The sequence below is a fragment of the Aotus nancymaae genome, unplaced genomic scaffold, assembly GCF_030222135.1.
Source record: "Aotus nancymaae isolate 86718 unplaced genomic scaffold, 86718_ANA_hifiasm-v0.15.2.pri h1tg000057l, whole genome shotgun sequence".
NCBI lineage: Eukaryota > Metazoa > Chordata > Mammalia > Primates > Aotidae > Aotus > Aotus nancymaae.
The window spans coordinates 22,517,814-22,539,327 of record NW_026988471.1 but is presented as its reverse complement, the minus strand read 5'-3'; the positions used below and the strand labels follow the sequence as shown (position 1 = coordinate 22,539,327).

Genomic DNA, 21,514 nt, shown 5'->3' with positions numbered 1-21,514 from the left:
ATAGGCTAATTGAAATGTGTTAAAAATAAGGGGAAATAAGTAGACCATTTTAGGAGCAGAGTTCTCAAAATGGAAGAAAGTCAGATTTTTATAACTAAACTTGTTAAAGAAAATGAGAGATGTCCTGTTAACATGTCAGAATTTGTTGATGGAGTATTAAACCATTGACTTAATAAGTAAGGGATATTAATTCAGCTTGGCAGCTTAAATAGTAGCCAACTTGGTCCCTATTGATGTGTGTTGGCAGAGCGTGATTGAAACTATGGTTAGGACTCTTTTAAACACCTGAGGGAAACTTCATTTTGTATTTTCTAACAGTGGAGTGTCTCAGAGCTCTTTGCTAATCATTTGCTCTTCAGATAAGTCAGAGTATTTTGTGACTATTTTATAAAATATTGAACTAAGATAATGGGAGGAGGTGAATTACTGGTTCAACAGGTAGTTCATTGATTTTGAGCTCTAGAGTGGTACATCTTGGTTAAAATGATTATTTAATTTATATGCTGTATCGTTTTAGTCAAGGCACTCAAAAACATAAACTATGTTCTTTGTGTAAAGCTTACTAATATTACAGGAGTGACCTAGGTGCATGTTTATCTCTATTTGCAGCATATTTTACAGTGGTGTTTTGCTTTATTATCTTTATATGCTAGATAAGTAGAGCAATTTGATACCTTCCACTGTTGATATATACTGATTAGGAATAATTAAAGGGCAAAACATTTTTTTTGGTGGGGCAGGGGTAGATTGAAGTTGTATAAGGCTTGTGCATCATATCTTGAACTAAAATTTTGAGGCTGAAACTAATGACTGTAATACTCCTGACATATTTCATATATTTGGAGGTAACTGGGTAGACTTTAATCAATTTGAGTTGTTTAATGTTGTTGTTTTTTTCCTTAATTAGATTTTTCGTGAAGCTCGAAGAACAGTACCTAGCATTGTTTACATGCCTCACATTGGGGATTGGTGGGAAGCTGTCAGTGAAACTGTGAGAGCAACTTTTCTGACATTGCTACAAGATATACCATCATTTTCACCTATATTTTTATTGTCTACCTCTGAAACTATGTACAGTGAACTGCCTGAAGAGGTAAGAATGATTAAATATTTATCTTTCCTTATTACATTTTTCTAAAATAGGTCACCCTGTAAATTGGACATCTTTTAATTATTATGACATCAGTACTGTCAGGGTTTATATCCTGGCTGTAACTGATTATTAGCTGTATGATGTAGGCAAGTTATTGTTTTAAGTTTTAATTTCTTTTTTAGTATAGTGGTATTATAGTGGTAATTATCTCAATCTTTATAACACCACTGAGGAATACCACTATACTATAATACCACTATGTGTATGTATGTGTATACATATGTATGTATGTATGTGTGTGTATATATATATGTATGTATGTCAGGTTCTGTTCTAAGCATAAATTATCTCAATCTTTATAACACCACTGAGGAATTAAGGATTGAGATAATTTATGCTTAGAACAGATCCTTACATATATATATATATACACACACACACACACATACATATATAGACACATACATACATATATATATACACATATCACACATACATACACAGATTCAGCATCTCTAATCCAGAAATCCAAAACCTCAAACTTCTTTGAGTGCTAACATGAAGCCACAAGTGGAAAATTTGGCACCTGACCTCAAGTGATGGGTTGCAGTCAAAACTTTGTTTCATGCACAAAATTATTAAAAACATTGTATAAAATTACCTTCAGGTTATGTTATAAGGTTTTCATGAAACATAAATAAATTTTCTTTAGACTTGGGTCCCATCCCCAGGATAATCTCATTATATATATGCACATATTTTAAAATCTGAAAAAGTTTGAAATCGGAAACACGTCTGGTCTCAAGCATTTTGGAAAAGAGATACTCAGCTTTCTAAGAAAATTATGGTTATATCACCATCAATTATATCCTTCTCATCCTTATCATTTAATGAGATTTGACCTTGCAGCTCTTTCGTTAATAGCATGTTAACTTGAATGTTATTACTAATATGTGTATTTTTCAAGTCTGAAATCTAGCTTTGAGTTCAAATCAAAGGTAAAATCACAGTTGATCAGTATCAGTGGAATGAAAGGCAACTCACAGGATAGGAGAAAATATTTGTTAATCATATAGCTGACAAACTCCTACAACACAATAACAGCAAAACAAACATTCAAAAATAAGCAAAGGACTTGAAAAGACATTTCTCTAAAGAAGATATACAAATGGACAATGAGCATATGAAAAGATGCTGAAAATCACTAATCATTAAGGAAATGTCAATCAGAAGCACAATCAGATACCACTTCATTCACATTAGATGGCTGTTATTAAAAAAAAAAACAAATTAACAAATGTTGATGAGGATGTGGGAAAATGAGAACCTTTTTGCATTGCTGGTGAGAATGTAAAATTGTATGACCACTGTGGAAAACAGTATGACATTATCTTAAATATATAGTTGCCATATGATCCAGCAAATCAAGTTCTGGGTACATACCCAAAAGAATTGAAAGCAGGGACTTGAACAGGTATTTGTACATCCATGTTCACAACAGCATCATTCACAGTAACCAAAAGGTAGAAACATCCTCAGTGTCCATTGACAGTTGAAAGGATAAACAAAATGTAGTATATACAATGGAACATTGTTTAGCCTTAAAAAGGAGGAAATTTTGATGCATGTTACAACATCCATGAAGCTTGAAGACATTATGCTAAGCGAAATTAGCCAGTCATAGGACAAATTTTATATAATTCCTTTTATATGAGGTTCCTTAGAGTATATGTAATTGGATGATAAGCATGTGAAAAGATGCTCATTATTAGTCATTCAGGAATAAAATACCACTGCAACCCACTAAAACATAGGTTGGTGCAAGAGTAATTGCATTTTTTGCCATTAAAAGCCGCAAAAGACATGCTTTTGCACCAACCTAATAACTATTAATAAAAAAGACACAATACCAAGTATTGGCAAGGATGTAGAAACTGGAGTCCTTATATACTGCTGGTGGGATTGTAAAATGGTGCAGCCACTTTACAAAGTTAAACGTAAATTTATGGTATGACTCAGCAATTCCATTCCTAGTTATCTACACAAAAGAAATGAAAACAGGCTGGGTATGGTAGCTCACGCCTGTAATCCCAGCACTTTGGGAGGCTGAGGCAGGAGATCAAGACCATCCTGGCTAACACAATGAAACCCCGTCTCTACTAAAAAAAAAAAAAAAAAAAAACACAAAAAATTAGCCGGGCGTGGTGGCACTTCCCTTTAGTCCCAGTTACTCAGGAGGCTGAGGCAGGAGAATCTCTTGAATCAGGGAGGTGAAGGTTGCAGTGAGCCGAGATCGTGCCACTGCACTGCAGCCTGGGTGACAAGTTCTAAAACTTGCTTGTGATGGCTGCACAACTGTAAAATTTACTGAACATTATTGAACTGTTTTTTCAAAAAAGTTTAATGAGAAGAGGTTGTGCCTAAGTGAAGGTTAGGGAAGGCATCACACAGAAGGCATCAGTTAGAGTGTTTCATTATAGAAGGGGTTAGGAACAAGTGAATAGTATGTATCACAACCAGTGTGAACCAATGTGAAAGAGAGCATGATTTGTTCTGGGAATTATGAAAGGCTTGTCTTTGGTATAACATGAGATTTGAGGCTAGGACTGTCAGAAAATAAGGTTAGGAGTGAACTTAGAGAAGTATAATTTATCCCACTTATAAAATGTTGGATTCTAAGCTAACCAGTAATCCATATTTTCACAGTGTCATCGTTGGTATATCTTTGCTGCATACTAGTGACCTTCTCCTTTTTCTATTTGCAGTTTCCAATTTGATATGGGCTGGGTAACAAAATCACAAACTTAACTCTTTCAGTACATGCTTATTAGGCATTACTAAATACCAGACACTGGGATAGGTATAGGAAAACAGATAAATAAGAAGTGGTCTCTTTTCTCAGGGAGTTTGATATCTAGAAGGTAGAAGGTAGACATTCTAGAAAAACATAAAAATTAAATACCGTATTTAATGCCATAGTATACAAAGTTGGATGAGGTAAAGAAGATTTAAACAGCATTTCTTGGAAGGTGGATACCTGGGGTCAAAGTCTTCACAGAGTATGTAAACAGAAGAGGTAGATAATCACCAAGTTGATGGAGATGAAGGATATGAGAATAATAGGCTTAATTTTTTTTTAGAGTGTGTTATGGGGCATAAACTAGACCAGAGGTGTAGTTTATTTGCAGTGGAACCAGGATTCCAGAGATTACAGTGAAGTAGACTTTGTAGGGAAAGAGCACAGGAAGGGAAGTCAATGGATAGGAAGTACAAAGAAATACAAGGATAAGAGATGGAAGCGTTGACCAGGCATCGTGGCTCACGCCTGTAATCCCAGCACTTTGGGAGGCCGAGGCGGGTGGATCATGAGGTCAGGAGTTCAAAACCAGCCTGGCCAACATGGAGAAACCCCATCTCTACTAAAAATACAAAATTAGCCAGGTGTGTGGCACATGCCTGAAACCCCAGCTACTCGGGAGGCTGAGGCAGGATAATCACTTGAACCCAGCTACTCGGGAGGCGGAGGTTGCGGTGAGCCAAGATCACACCATTAAACTCCAGCCTGGGCAAAAAAAAAAAAAAGAAAGAAAGAAAGAAAAAGAGATGGCAGTGTTAACATTCTTCTAGCTCTCTATTGTAGGTTGTAAGTAATTACTTCTCAGTTCTTATGTAAAAGCTCTTTGAGATTGTTGCCATCTGTTACAACCAGCTATCCTTTTTGCTATTATCTGATGACTCTTACTAGATATATAGTATCATTCATTAATGACTTGGGCAACTGGACATTCTTCCACTTCTGTTTAGCCCATGTGGTTGAACCCTTCAAGAGCATAGCCTAGAACTAGGTTAACTGTAACCCTACGTGAATGTTCTGTGAATATTGAACATGATAATGGAAGATGAAGACATTGCAATTTGGTATGATATATAAGCTTTTAATTCTCTATATATTTAATGTCTTTGTGTGTGTGTATATATGTGTAGGTTAAATGTATCTTTAGAATACAGTATGAAGAGGTCTTGTATATTCAAAGGCCTATTGAAGAAGACAGAAGAAAATTTTTTCAAGAATTGATTCTCAATCAGGCATCAATGGCTCCACCACGAAGGAAACATGCTGGTAAAGTTTGTAAAGCCTTTAGGAAAATGAGGGGGATGGAGTTAAGAAATGCCCTTTCTTGGAGTCAGGTTTTTTTTAGCCCTTCCTTCATGGAAGTGAGGAGTTTGTCAGGTTCTGTTTATCTTCAGATGGACATGTGGAAGTGTCCATTGTGTTCACCTGACTTGAGATTGGGAAGTATAGCCTTGGTAAAGTTTCACTAAACAGGACTTCTTATGACATCAATCACATCCTCTAGTAGATTCCACATTATGGAGCTCAAAAAGTCATAGAAAAAAGTCTTCAGTTCTCTGTTTTAGTCACAGTAAGTACCCAGGACTTGAACTGGCAGGTTGTGAACGCCAGGTGTTGTGCTCATTACTTTTTGGGCTATGGTAGATTTGATGGGCTAAGAGCTAGTTAGAATATTTGCCATTTCTAGTTTATTTATTAATTTAGACCCATTACGTTTAACATTTTATGCTAGTCATTTGAAAATCTATCCTGGCTTTGTTTTAAGTGTTAGATTTTTCTTGGGTTTGGACTCAAGAAGTTTAGACTCAAGAATTGAGCTTTAAGAGGTACCTCAAAAATTTGTCAGATTTCAGTTCCTTGACATAAGTAAGGGCTGCATGCTAAGTTATTCAAAAGAGATTTTCTTTTCCTAATCTTAAAGATGTGTAAAGGATAAGATCTACTTGCTTTATCTTTCAGCCTCTTCTAGGAAGTAGCAATCCTGTTTGGTAAAAATTTTTAAGCCTCTTTACCCTTGTTCCATCTTTTATGTTTCTTAGAGTGCTTCTTGTAGGATACTCAATACATTCCCCATCCCTGCCAAGTCCTTATTTTTTCCATATTCTTTTTACTTTGTTTTTTTATTGGTTATATTAGCTAACATTTTAATAATTTTATTGTTCTTTAGTGGCTCCTTTCCAAATTTTCTTGGTACTTTAAAAATGAACACCTATTGGCTGTCATGGTGGTTCACCACTGTAATCCTAGCACTTTGTGAGGCTGAGGTGGGTGGATCACCTGAGGTCAGGAGTGTGAGACCAGCCTGGCCAACATGTTGAAACCCTGTCTCTAATAGAAATACTAAAATTAGCCAGGCATGGTGACAGGTGCCTGTAATCGCAGGGAGGCTGAGGCAAGAGAATTGCTTGAGCTTGGGAGGCCAAGGTTGCAGTGAGCCGAGACTGTTCCACTGCACTCCAGCCTGGGCAATAAAACAAGACTCCATATTTAAAAAAAAAAACAAAAAAACAAAAAAAAAACACCTATCAAATTGCTATAGTTATGGTTTTTTCCCTCCCAAAACCTTGGGAAATTTAATATGTAAATTGTACCTTATTTATGTTTATTTTGTTGCTTCCTGTTAATCTAAATATTTCAAATATTTTGTTATGAAAATGATTTATTTCAATCTTTCATGCTTCTAGATATATTTTAATCTCATAGATCTGAATTTTCTATGTTTGTGATTGATATAATTCTTTTTCAGTTGTTTCTATTGACTTTCACTTTTCATCTTAGGGGCTATTTAGAAATCAGTGAAAAATATTTAGAATTTTACTTCTGAGCTTTAGTGTGATATCAGGGAAATCTTTTAAAATTAGAAAACGATATAATTAGGTAAGTTAATATTTTACCTGTTAAGATTTTTGTTTTTTCTTAGGATAGATAGTGAGTAGCATGGATTTTACATATAACACTTAGGACTGGTTTTCCATCTCCTTCATAACTGGAATTTTTTTAGTTCCTATTTTTTTTTGCTCCCTTCCAGCAGGTGCCATTCACTATCCCTACTCTGTTGTACTCAGAATATGACAGCAGGAGACCTGCCTAAAATCATAATTCTATTGGGGACAGGAAGGATCAAATAATTATTACTTATCCATTAAACTTTTTATGCATATAAAGCAATACCATTTTGAGAAGCAGTTTTTAAACAAGGTTGACTTAAGAAAATCAGAATATAGTACTTTCATTAGAGATACTTGTGTTGATTTGAAGTATTTCTCATAAGTTATATATAAATTTTCCAAATCAAATTATTTTGTTTTTTAAAGGGGTCTTGTTGTGAGTTATTTTATAAAATGAAGCTATTCCCTTTTTGTTTCTATGCAAATTTTTACTTGCTGGATTTGCATGTTTTACACATATAGTCATGTGCTGTGTAATGATGTTTTGGTCAACGATGGATTGCATATACAATGGCAGCCTCGTAAAATTATAATACCATATTTTTACTATACCTTTTCTATGTTTAGATACACAAATACCACTGTGCTACAATTGCCTGCAGTATTCAATACAGTCACATGCTATCCAGATTTGTAGCCTAGGAGCAATAGACTTTACCATATAGCCTAGATACGTCGTAGGCTATACCATCTAGGTTCGTGCACGTATAATCTTATAATGTTTACACAATGACAGAATTGCCTAACTGCACATTTCTTAGAATGTATCCTGTTGTTAAGCAACACATGACTGTATTTGTAATTCTTGTCTTTAAAGAATTTGAGAGAATGCCAAAAATGTAATTGAGGTCCTGGCCCATCATGTTGGAGTCTTAACATTTTTTTCTGTTTTCTCTAGCTCTTTGTGCTATGGAAGTGCTTCCTCTTGCACTACCTTCTCCACCTCGTCAGTTGTCAGAATCAGAAAAAAATCGAATGGAGGACCAGGAGGAAAATACCTTAAGAGAGTTGCGGTTGTTTCTCAGGGATGTAACCAAGAGGCTGGCTACAGATAAACGCTTTAACATCTTCAGCAAACCGGTGGATATTGAAGAGGTCTTGTTTCAGTAGTGTGCAAACAGTGAAGTTGAACTGGCTAAAAGAAAAAAATATTGACATCTTTTTTTGGAAGGAAAAAAAAGCAAAGGCATGGATGAATATTACCCCTAGCCTATAAAACTTTAATCCATGTGATAACTACTGATGTCATCAGCAAACATCTGGTGACTTGGATGAAATTAGTGACCAATTTATATATGTCCTCTTAATAATTATTATTAATCTTTTTGGTCTCTTACTCTTCGATTTAAGAAGAGGATTAAAAGTTGCTTTAGTCAAATGTCTGTACTAGATTATTTTTATTCCAGGATAAATTCTGCTCTCAAAGAGTATATTGGTCTTAACCAATCAATATCAGTTAATATTGGCATTTTCCAAATTATGTATACCTCATCAAAAGAGGTAGCTAAAAAACCTGAAATTTCTTTGTCTTTCATATTTTGGAAATGGCTATGGCTGGGATGCTGTTTGAAGTTAAACATATCCTGTGCAACTAAATTATTTTTCTAAGGATTTTCTCTGCTCCCAGTGGAAAATTTCTCACTTATATGTGTATTGTTTTGTGTGCTTATGGGAGCGTGGTTTGTGATGATGAGAAAAGAAATTTTCCATTTGGGAATCTAATACTGTCAACTACATTTTTGGATTTTGTTTTATCCTGGGATAATGTAGAGTGTGGATGAACACAATGTAATCTTTACCGGCCTCCTTCTTATAGTTTAGACTCCGTGTTTGAACAGCTTTGGTGTTTTTAGTTTTTTATTCTTTTCATTTCTTTTTTTTTTTAAACATCGAATTATGAATGGTTCAGAGTTTAATGTTGTATCCTAATTGTGATATCTGTGCTTTTAGACCTGAGCAGATTCCTTTGAAACCATTACCTCATCTGTTACTGGGAAGAATGAGCTAGCATTTACATTCTTCCCCCCGGCAAGTCTGAAAATAAGTATTTTTTCCCATTTTTGGAACAAAGAGATGATCTATAATTTCATTTGTACATTTATCTATAATACACTGGTTTTTCCACTTGATCCTCTTAACCTTGTAGGATCATTATTATTATTCTCACTTTGCAGCTCCGGAAACAGACTTGCTGGCAAGTGACATAGCCAAGACTTGAAAGTTTTTTAAAATTTAAAGCCCACATTCATGATTATAGCTACTTTGTATCTTTCCACTGGGATATCAGGACATGCCTAATGTGCTTTTTTAATTAATAAATATCACTGTATACTTGTGGGACATCACCCCCTCCATAGTATTTTTAGATAATCTTAAAACTCTCAATTTAAAAAATCATTTTAAGTAAATGTGATATGTATTTGTGCCCTTCTTTCCACTCCCCCATTTAGTATATTTGGACTCTGATACTTCTTAAAGGATAAGGGCTTGGTCCCAACTCAACGTCCCATGCTGGGAGTAAACCAATTTTGCTTTTGCTCAGGAGAACTCTTTTTCTTTCTAATCAAAAAAGATTTGTCAGATTTTCAAATGCCATCTGTAATAGAATAAATGTTATAAATGATGGTAAGGTAGTGCAAGGGGATAGAAAATGTTGGTCAGATAAATATAGTGCTTTTCAGTTTATAAAACAGTTTCCACTTGTACTTAGGCATTTATGTCAAATACCAGAACAAGGAATCCAGCTAATATCCTCTGAGGTAGTTTGTTTCAGTGTAACTCTACTGCCTCCCCTCTAGGGAGATTGACTGGTTTTTCAGCTCCCAAAGGGTGAAAAGTAAATTAAAACACATATACACTTCTACTTAATATTTTTTAAAATAATCTTAAGCATTAAAAAACATACATAAATTATGTATATGCACACGCACACATGTGCATGTAAATTTTAAAATAATAGTATCAATGCCATCTGAAACTATGAGAAAACTAATCCTGTGATCATAGAGCAGAATGTGACTGTCTCCCCAGAAATTGTTCCTGGACTAATTTTAGACGTTACTGCTAAGACTGCTTTTACAGCAGACTTACTTACTTGATTTGAGATTTGCATTGGGGAAGGCCGTAGATACATAAATTGCTTGCACTTTCTTATTGGTCAGGGATACACAATTTATTGGGCAAGTCATGACTTAATATCCCCTGTTTAGGGTTATCTCACAGAAAATAAGCACAGAAACCAGCATGTTTGTTATTTGTTTGTTTGTAGATTTCTTTATACTTAGGGACAGGTCCAGCAAATCTCATACTGGTTAGGAAAACTATACTTAATTTTCTTATGTAATTGACTGAATGTTTGTGATGACTCCAAAGGAGTGGAAAATACTTTCCATGAAATAGTTCACTCTAGAAAACTGAAAATGAAAATTTTGTTGAAAATTTAAAGAGATTTATCAGAATAACTTATCTCACAGTATTAAAAGTCTTTGCTTTTTATTTTCCTTTTTTTTTCTTGAAGTCACATTTATTGATGCTTATTGAGTACTTTTGTCCATACATTCTCTTCTCAGATATGCCCAAAGGAGTAAAAAAAAAAAGTTGACATGGTTTCAGATTTCAAGAACAGAAACACTTCAGAATTGATTTAGGTTATGACTTGGAAACTGAAGCTTTCATGGAAAGTATGGCAGATAGTAACTGTAGTAGCATAAATAGCACTGTAATTTTATCGTTGTAAATTATTTGATATTTAGATTTAATTTTTAAAAACTTTGTTTTATTTTGTGTTTTTATGAACTGAGATGGTATGAAAATCCAGAAGTAATTTTTATTGAAATATCTTATTTGTTCTAGGTTTCAGATTATCTTGAAGTAATCAAGGAACCAATGGACTTATCAACAGTAATAACTAAAATTGATAAACATAATTACCTGACTGCTAAGGATTTCCTGAAAGATATTGACCTCATCTGTAGCAATGCTTTAGAGTATAATCCAGATAAAGACCCAGGAGGTAAGAATGTAAAGGGCAAGGTTCCCCTTGATGATCAATCAGAAAACAGTTTACCGTTTAAACACTAAGGCATGCCTGTGTTCTAGATAGATTAGTTTTCACGACCTATTATCAAAACTTCTTAATAAGAAACTAATAATCTACGTAAAAATAATGTGTTTAAATTAGAGAATTGTGTAGTTGTAGGCACTATTTTCAGAGGTTCATTTCCTCATTTGCCTCTACTTTTTATATTTACATTGTGATTTGGGAATTTAATTGAAAATTTATTTATTAGTCAACAATTGCAGTGCTGATAAACATTGGGAATTTTGAATTTGTGGGAATCCGTGATAGGATAACTTTATGTGTCAAAGGATCCTTTTATGTAGAATGTTATCTGTTCTTTTGATTGTTGGTATTTTTATGTAATTATATCATTTTACTCCTAATCCATCCTGTACTCGTGTATTGTCCCAACTCTTGTCATCACTCTCCAGGGAAGACCACCCAGAATATATGTGCAGTAAAACAAGATGAGGTGATTCATTATACCATGGAAGAATATGTGTCATAGGGAACCATACAGGATTTGGGCTTGTATTAAGTGATTTTGGTCAGAGTATAAGGAAGTGGGGCTTTTCAGTGGGTTAGATGCTGTTAGAAAGTAGGAGTAATTTTAAGAACCTAGAAGGCAAGAAAATGGAGCAAGGCTAAAGTTGTGATTGATAGAGAAACAGTAGTTGGCTGGATGTGGTGGCCCACGCCTATAATCCCAGCACTTTGGGAGGCCGGAGTGGGTGGATCACTTGAGCTCAGGAATTTGCAACCAGCAAACATGGCAAAACTCTGCCTCTACAAAAAAAAATACAAATATTAGCTGGGGTTGGTGGTTGTGCCCTGTAGTCCTAGCTACTCAGGAGGCTGAGGTGGGAGAATCACTTGAGTCTGGGAGGTTGAGGCTGCCGTGAACTGTGATCATGCTGTACTCTAGCCTGGGCAACAGAGTGATAGCATTTCTCAAGAAAAAAAAAAAGAAAGAAAGAAAGAAAGAAACAGCAGTCATTCATATTAGTCAGGATTATGTTTGGTTATTGGTTATTATTATTAATTTTTATTTTTTTGAGATGGAATCTCCCTCTGTTACCCAGGTTAGAGTACAGTGGCATGATCTCAGCTTATTGCAACCTCTGCCTTCTGGGTTCAAGTGATTCTCCTACCTCAGCCTCCAGAGTAGCTGGGATTACAGGCGCCTGCCACTACATCCAGCTAATTTTTGTAGTTTTAGTAGAGATGGGGTTTCACCATTTTGGCCAGGCTGGTCTCAAACTCCTGACCTCAAGTGGTCTGCCCGCCTCATCTTCGAAAGTGCTGGGATTACAGGCCTGAACCACCATACCCAGCCTGATTGTTGGTTATTTTTATGGTCAGGACAGTATTAACGTTTTTGTGTGTGTTTAGACATGATTAGACAGAGTGGTCTAATTTTTCTCTTGACCCATCATGGGCACAGGGCGGCCTTGTCTGATATTGGTGTTCTGTGAAACTGTGTATGTTTAATTGTTGTAGCCTGACGCCTAGCTGATGGTGCCAGGCCAACTTCTGGCTGTCAGGAGCCACTTTTTGCTTTCTCACTGTATTGAGAATTCTATTTATTTGATAGGTAATACTAAAAAAATGCTTCCTATTTTTAAAACATTTGTCTAAGTTTTTGTTATCTAAAGATATTTAAAGTATACTTTGTGGGTGCTTTGTTTGGTTTTTTTATTGTTTGAGACAGAGTCTCACTCTGTCACCCAGGATGTAGTACAGTGGTGTGATAGTGGCTCACTATAACCTCCTCCTCCTGGATTCAAGTGATTCTTATGCCTCAGCCTCCCTAGTAGCTGGGACTACAGGCACAGACCAATATGCCCAGCTAATTTTTTATTTTTAGTAGAGATGGGGTTTTGTTATATTGGCCAGGCTGGTCTCAAACTCCTGACCCCAGGTCATCTGCCCTTTCTCGGCCTCCCAAAGTGCTGGGATTATAGATGTGAGGCACCACGCCTGGCCTATGCTTTGTTTTGTATCTGTATTTTGGGGCAGTGGTTCTCAATCCAGGCCATATGGTAAAATGAACTAGATTTCTCAATTTCACATGAAATTAGGTAATTTTTGCTTCAGTTTCAATCATAATAAATTACAGATTCCATAATGGCAAAAACTGCAATTTCTTTTGCACCAACCCAGTAATTCCAAGTTAGGAGACAAAATAAAATTTTTTCATGGCTACACTTTTTATGTAACTGTTTTTTAGCTTCGTGTTATTTGCTTCTTGTAGTTTTTGTTGTTTGTTTGCTTTACCTCTTTTTATTTTATACAACACACACACACACACACACACATACATACATACATACATATATACTTTTTGTTTTTCAAGACAGTGTCTTGTTCTGCTGCCCAGGCTGGAGTGCAGTGGTGTGACCTCAGTTCACTGCAACCTCTGCCTTCTGGGCTCAAGCAGTCCTCCCACCTTAGCCTCCCGAGTAGCTGGTAATACAGGCACACCCCACCACACCTGGCTGATTTTTATATTTTTGTTTGTAGAGACAGGGTCTCACCATGTTGCCCAGGCTGGTCTCAAACTCCTGGGTTCAAGTGATCTACCTGCCTCGGGCTCCCAAAGTGCTGGTATTACCCATGTGAGCCAATACACCCAACTTATTTATATATCTTATGGAAAAATATATGAAAGTAGAACAAAGAAGAATATTAAAAATGTATAATTCCATTACTTAGTGTTTTTTCTCTGTTTCCCTCCTCATCCATGGATATATTATATGTAGAATATATACATGCATCTTAATTTTACTGAAATGACTATAGTTTTTGTAAATTTTGTCATTCCTATAATCTTGTGAAAAACTTATTGGTTAATGAATGTATTTCTCCAACATTATTTTAATCATATGTACATCTTGTATAATAGCTAATACCCTATTGTTGGACATATTAAATTTTTTAGTTTTTTCCTGTTTTATAAATACTGATAAATATCTTTTTAATGCAAATTTTAGTTGATCCTTAATTATTTCCTTAGAGTAAGTTCCTTAAAGTGAAATTTCTGGATCAAAGAATATATCTTTTAAGGCTTTTAATCTGTACTATTAAAATTTTCTCTAAAAATTATACTAGCAGAATCCAGGCCACTGTTAGCCAGTATAGCAATTTTTGGTAAGTGAGAGAATCTTCTTCTTTAGTTGGATGCCATCCTGTAATAGGATGGATAGTGAAGCATGGGCTGGATGTCAGCCCCGTTTCATTCTCTTCCCTTGCTGGAGTCCTGTGTAAGGGTGCAACTTGCATAACTGTCTGTGTAGTGGCTTTGAGCAGTGTGTAAAAGTGCTTTTGTGCCTACACCTTCAGCCTCATTTTCAAGACGTGGAGACTGCTGTTATTGTGTACTATGTAATGAGAATGTGGGCTTTGGACTCAGACCTAGGCTTTAGTCCCATTTCTACTGTTTCCTAGCTCTTTAACTTTGATCAAGTTAAGCCCTCTAAATTTTAGTTTCCTCATCTCTAAAATGGGGATAGTAACATTCTTTAATTGGGGTGGTTGTAAGAATTAATTGAGAAACTATATTAGGTTGAACTTTATGAAATTGCCATTTTCATATGGTTCATCCTAAATACTTTAAGCCTTTAGCGGAGTAGCTGGGACATGGTAAGAGTTCCATAAAGATTAGCTGTTGATATTTGTATTCTTATTATGATCATAATTTAAATTGTGCTTCAGTTTTTTTATAAGTTGGTTCCTTAGTGGCTCCCTGCATATTTGCTCTAGAATGACCCTTTATACTTTGTACTTATTATATTCACTGGACCATACTTTAAATTTAATTGTTTTGAAACAAATCTAGGGACTGGTAGTGAAAATGAATTCAAGTGCTTAGAAAAAGCCAGTTGAGAAGATCAATTTATATTTTCCCCTCTAAGTAATTAATTATAATCACATTCATATTAATATTTTAAGGAAGAAGTAATGGTTTCTGGTGAATAATAACATGCAGTTCCATAATGAAAGACTGGCTCTATCTTACAACTAGAGTTAACATGGTATACTTGTAACTTTCTTCCTTCACTAGTTCTGATACAAAAAGTGATATAGTTCAAAGGCATTATTTTGGCTGTGTTTAGGTTTTTTTCATATCTTTCATCAAGCAACCTCTTTTTTTCTTAGCAACAGAACCACTTGTTATGTTCCAGAAAAATATCCTGAGGGTGTGTTGTGTAGCAAGTGGAAATTACATGAATGTTGTATTACGTTTACAAGTTCCCATGAGTATTTGGAAGCTTACAGTGTTCTCTTTTGCAGAACACTTGGCCATTTGGGGAAAAACTAACATATACATAGAGGACAAAAGCCAACATTTTGAAAGCTTTACATGTTGCCTAAGTGTTGACCAAGATTCTCTTCCTTGTGAACAGAAATTAATTATGGAACAAGAAGAAATTGACCTGTGTTCTAAAAGTGACCAGTATCAGATATTTGGCCCTATACTACACTATAGATACATGATACATTATGTTTGGCTTATCCCCATTCTTGGTCTTGCAGTGCATCCCTCCTATATCTCCCAGGCCTGTTCATATGCTACATACCATCATTTGACTAGTTTTGCTGATGTGTTTGCCCTAATCTTGTAGTTGCCTCAAAATCTTCTATGTTGTACCAATTGTATGAGAGTAAAGCCTCCAGATTTACCCAGACTTTTGGAGCCCTCTGTGCTCTGTGCTTAGTATATTTTAAAATTTATCTGCCATAGTTGTATTTCATGAGTTGTTTTAACCAAACTCACTCATTTTTCTATTAGTGTTTATGAGTACTATCTGCTACTTACTGAGTGCCTAGACTGCAAAGATGACTATGACAATTCTTCCCTTTTGAGACCAAGATATAATATGTATATATCATACTGATATATATTATACTGATATATATAATATATAATATTATATATAATATTATATATAATAATATAATATAATATATTATTATTATATATATAATATATAATATATTATATATAATATAATATATAATATAATATATACTGATATATATTATATATATCAGTATTACGATAGATCCATTATATATACTGATATATATTATATAACATATACTGATATATGTATCATATATATTATATATATAAGTATTATGATAGATTTATAATGCCTACTGGATAACTACTATGTGGCAGGCATTATTCTATATGTAATTGTATTAGTTTACTACGGCTGCCATAACAAAATATAACCGAAGTTAATATTCTCACAGTTCTGGAGGTTATCAATTCAAAATAAAGGTGTCAGCAGGTTTGGTTTCTCTTGAGGCCTCTTTTCTTGGCTTGCAGATGGCCACTTCCTTCTCCCTGTGTCCTCACGTGGCCTTTTTCCTGTGCTTGTGTGTCCTTGGTGTGTTTTGGTGTGTCCAAATTTTCTCTCCTTATAAGTACATCAGTCAGATTGGATTAGAACCCAACTCATGTTTCCTTATTTTAATTATCTTTTTAAAGGCCCTGTCTCAATACAGTCATATTTTAAGGTACTGGGAGTTAAGGCTTCCACACATAAATTTTGAGGAGACACAATTCAGCCTGTAACAGATATATGAAACATAATCCCTATATAGAAAGTCATCAGTTTTTAGAGATGATAAATATACATATCAAATTATTGGGGATTGTATTAACAAATATTATTAAGATAGATATCATAAAGCTGGCAATCATGAATAATGTCTTAAGGTGGCAGCAGATGATTATAAGGCAGTGTCATAAAGTCTATATTAGAAATATGTATACCGGGTTAGTGGAGCACAGAAGAGAAGACACTACCTGGAGATTAGCAAGATTGGGAAGGGCATTCATTCCTGTCTGAGGAAACAAAAGTATGAAAAAAAACAAGCCTGGAGAATAGAATGCCTCTGTGGAGGAGTAGTGGGAAACTCATTTACTTCTCTACTCACTGACTCAACATTTATCGAGCATCTGTTTATTAAATATTCTCTGTGTATAAATCCTGTTTAAGGCTAGAGATATACAGATGGTTAAGACACAGCCTTGACCTTTTAGTATCAAATTTAGGGTAGAGGTCAAGGGGGTGGTAAGATGGAGGTTGGAACATCAGTTAAGATTTAATTGCAGTGGCTGCAGAGATTGAATGCAGAGGTCTTAGTGATCAACCATTTAAATATGGCGGACAGAAACCTAGAATGACCCCTGAGGTTTTGGTCTGGATAGAGGAATCTGGGAAAGTAAATCAATGGAGAAACAGATTTATGGGCAGGATGTCAAATTCAATTTGAGACTTGTTAGTATGAGTTATATTTGGTACACCCAGACAAAAGGCAGACATTATTAAAGTACTAGTTATATATGTGGTTCCTGAGGTTAAAAGAAGTGGACAAGAGATACGGTTGGGAGTCATCCTTGTAGAGGAGTGAATGAGATTCCATAGACAGTGTGTAGCATGAGAAGAGAGAAGAGCCCAGGAGGGCCCCTTTTCTAGGAAATACAGGTCCCAGTTCTTGCCCAGTGTCAGTCCCAGTCTTACTGTTTCAGGACAATGTATCACCTCTACTGGGAGTATTTACATGTTTTTCTTTTTAAATCTGTTTTTTGAGGTATAAGTAACATACAAGAAAATGTACTTTTTAAAAGTGCGTAACTTTTAAAATCACGTATATTTTTAAAATTTCACCTACCCTTCAGGGAAGACTCAAATGCTAAGTTCCTGAAAGATTTTTCTGCTTTCCTTCCAGTTATAAGTAACTTCTTCATCTCTGAATCTCATAATGTAACTTTTCTGAGACATTTATTACTTTTTTGCCCAAAGTAGGTAGTTGTTTGTGTATCCTTATCTCTTGTTTTAGACTCTAAGCTGATTGAGAACAAGATCTGTATAGGCATCTTGTATGGAGCATGTTCTTAATAAATGTGTCCAATGAGTAAATTTTATTCATTATTCTATTTTTGTTTTATTTATTTATTTTGAGACGGAGTTTTGCTCTTGTTGCCTAGGCTGGAGTGCGTTGGCATGATCTCAGCTTACTGCAACCTCTGCCTCCCACGTTCAAGTGATACTCCTGCCTCAGCCTCCTGAGTAGCTGGGATTATAGGCATGCACCACGATGCTGGGCTAATTTTTGTATTTTTGGTAGAGACTGGGTTTCTCCACATTAATCAGACTGGTCTCAAACTCCTGACCTCAGGTGATCCACCTGCCTCAGCCTCCCAAAGTGCTGGGATTACAGGCGTGAGCCACCATGCGTAGCCTCTATTTAGATACTAACTCAAGGAGTCTCAGATTAGGTAGAAATTATAAAATGGAGACATGGTAATATTCTGTTGAAATATGCATAAATATTAATAATATGTAAATATGACCTGAACCAGTAAATATAGTTAAAATCTTTTTGTTGTTTTGTTTCTGTGTTTTTTTCTGTTTTTGAGACAAGGTCTCACTCTGTTGCCTGGACCTGAGTGCATTGGCATGATCTTGACTCATTGCAGCCTTGACCTCATGGGCTCTAGTGATCCTCCCACCTCAGCCCCCCAGGCAGCTAGGACTACAGCTATAGGACTTATCACCATGCCTGCCTAATTTTTAAATTTTTGGTAGAGATGGGATCTTGCTATGTTGATTATGCTGGTCTGAAGCTCTTCAAGTGATCCTCCTGCCACAACCTCCCAAGTTGTTGAGATTACAGGTGTGAGCCACTGTACCCAGACAAATTTCTTATTTATGAAATTGTTTGGGATGAAAAATCATACCATGAAAATTGGCTTTTCTTAAAAATATGGTTACTCTTAATAATTTTATTGAACACAACCTCAGTACTTCTGAGATTTTTTTTCTTCACAATGAACTAAAAGTAAAGGTTTACCAGTTACAAAAGAAACATCAACACAATGAAATTGCAGTTACTTTCATTAAAGTAGTGCTCCTGTTAATTTTAAAGATACTCATTTATATGCCCTAAGTAGCCATTACTTCTTGCTGAAGAGGAGTGTAAGTGGTAATATCCTTATTTTATAGATAAGAGATTGGGGCTCAGAGAGGTTGTGTAATTTGTGTGCAAACCTATAGATGTTATATGGCACAACTGAATGGATTGAGATCTGTCTTGACTTCAAAGCCAATATGTGTTTTTTTATTTTTATTTTTTGCTGTGCTTATGTAACTTTCAAATTTCATGGATTTGGACAATCTTAAAATCTTCAAATATGAGACAACAAAGTGAAAACCCATAAATATGTAGTTTCTATTCCCACGTGATTTTAAAACTAGAGTTTTATTTTTGTTTGTTTTTTAAATGTATATATTTTATTGTACTTTAGGTTCTGGGGTACATGTGCAGATCATGCAGGATTGTTGCATAGGTATATACATGGCAATGTGGTTTGCTGCCTCCATCCCCCCCATCACCTATATCTGGCATTTCTCCCCATGTTATCCCTCCCCACTGCTGTCCCTCCACTAGTCCCCACCAACAGACCCCAGTGTGTGATGCTTCCCTCCCTGTGTCCATGTGTTCTCATTGTTCAGTACCCACCTATGAGTGAGAACATGTGGTGTTTGATTTTCTGTTCTTGCGTCAGTTTGCTGAGAATGATGGTTTCCAGATTCATCTGTATCCCTACAAAGGACACAAACTCATCCTTTTTATGGCTGCATAGTATTCCATGATGTATATGTGCCACATTTTCCTTGTCCAGTCTATCATCGATGGGCATTTGGGTTGGTTCCAGGTCTTTGCTATTGTAAACAGTGTCACAATGAACATACATGTGCATGTGTCTTTATAATAGAATGATTTATAGTCCTTTGGATATACACCCAGTAATGGAATTGTTGGGTCAAATGGAATTTCTATTTCTAGGTCCTTGAGGAATCGCCACACTGTCTTCCACAGTGGTTGAACTAATTTACACTCCCACCAACAGTGTAAAAGTGTTCCTATTTTCCACATCCTCTCCAGCATCTGTTACCTCCAGATTTTTTAATGATTGCCATTCTAACTGGCATGAGATGGTATCTCAGTGTGGTTTTGATTTGCATTTCTCTAATGACCAGTGATGATCAGCATTTTTTTCATATGTTTGTTGGCCTCATATATGTCTTCTTTTGAAAAGTGTCTGTTCATGTCCTTTGCCCACTTTTGAATGGGTTTTTTTTCCTTGTAAATCTGTTTTAGTTCTTTGTAGATTCTGGATATTAGCCCTTTGTCAGATGGGTAGATTGCAAAAATTTTTTCCCATTCTGTTGTTTGCCGGTTCACTCTAATGATTGTTTCTTTTGTTGTACAGAAGCTCTGGAATTTAATTAGATCCCCTTTGTCTATTTTGGCTTTTGTTGCCATGCTTTTGGTGTTTTAGTTGTGAAGTCCTTGCCTATGCCTATGTCCTGAATGGTTTTACCTAGGTTTTCTTCTAGGGTTTTTATGGTGTTAGGTCTTACATTTAAGTCTTTAATCCATCTGGAGTTAATTTTAGTGTAGGGTGTCAGGAAGGGGTCCAGTTTCTGTTTTCTCCACATGGCTAGCCAGTTTTCCCAACACCATTTATTAAACAGAGAATCTTTTCCCCATTGCTTGTTTTTGTCAGGTTTGTCAAAGATCAGATGGTTGTAGATGTGTGGCGTTGCCTCCAAGGCCTCTGTTCTATTCCATTGGTCTATATCTCTGTTTTGGTACCAGTACCATGCTGTTTTGATTACTGTAGCTATGTAGTGTAGTTTGAGGTCAGGTAGTGTGATGCCTTCAGCTTTGTTCTTTTTGCTTAGGATTGTCTTGGCTATGCGGGCTCTCTTTTGGTTCCATATCAAGTTTAAGGTGTTTTTTTCCAGTTCTGTGAAGAGGATCATAGGTAGCTTGATGGGAATATTATTGAATCTATAAATTACTTTGGATAATATGGCTGTTTTCACAATATTGATACTTCCTAACCATGAGCATGGAATGTTTTTCCATCTGTTTGTGTCTTCTCTTATTTCCTTGAGCAGTGGTTTGTAGCTCTCCTTGAAGAGGTCCTTTACATCCTTTGTTAGTTGTATTCCTAGGTATTTTATTCTCTTTGTAGCAATTGTGAATGGCAGTTCATTCTTGATTTGGCTCTCTTTAAGTCTGTTATTGCTATATAGAAATACTTGTGATTTCTGAACATTGATTTTGTATCCTGAGACTTTGCTGAAGTTGCTTATCAGTTTCAGGAGATTTTGGGCTGAGACGATGGGGTCTTCTAAATATACAATCATGTCATCTGCAAATAGAGACAATTTGACTTCCTCCTTCCCTAATTGAATACACTTTATTTCTTTTTCTTGCCTGACTGTTCTGGCTAGAACTTTCAATACTATATTGAATAGGAGTGGTGAGAGAGGCATCCTTGTCTAGTGTCAGATTTCAAATGGAATGTTTCCAGTTTTTACCCGTTCAGTATGATATTGGCAGTGGGTTTGTCGTAAATAGCCTTTATTATTTTGAGATACGTTCCGTTGATACCTAGTTTCTTGAGAGTTTTTAGCATAAAGGGCTGTTGAGTTTTGTCAAAGGCTTTCTCTGCATCTATTGAG

The 21,514-nt window shown here is 35.6% G+C and overlaps 1 protein-coding gene across 4 annotated transcripts in view; it reads left to right on the top strand.

Moving 5' to 3' along the window:
- ATAD2B (ATPase family AAA domain containing 2B) overlaps positions 1 to 21,514 on the top strand; it is a 194,084-nt gene that overhangs the window by 142,359 nt on the left and 30,211 nt on the right. For 2 of the 4 annotated variants that reach the window (XM_064363892.1, XM_064363890.1), the window contains 4 exons: positions 908 to 1,093; positions 5,078 to 5,213; positions 7,794 to 7,990; positions 10,748 to 10,907. In XM_064363892.1, the coding sequence (XP_064219962.1) occupies positions 908 to 1,093; positions 5,078 to 5,213; positions 7,794 to 7,990; positions 10,748 to 10,907 (679 nt within the window). The remainder of the gene's footprint in view (positions 1 to 907; positions 1,094 to 5,077; positions 5,214 to 7,793; positions 7,991 to 10,747; positions 10,908 to 21,514) is intronic. The other 2 variants (XM_064363891.1, XM_064363889.1) reach the window with 1 other exon arrangement.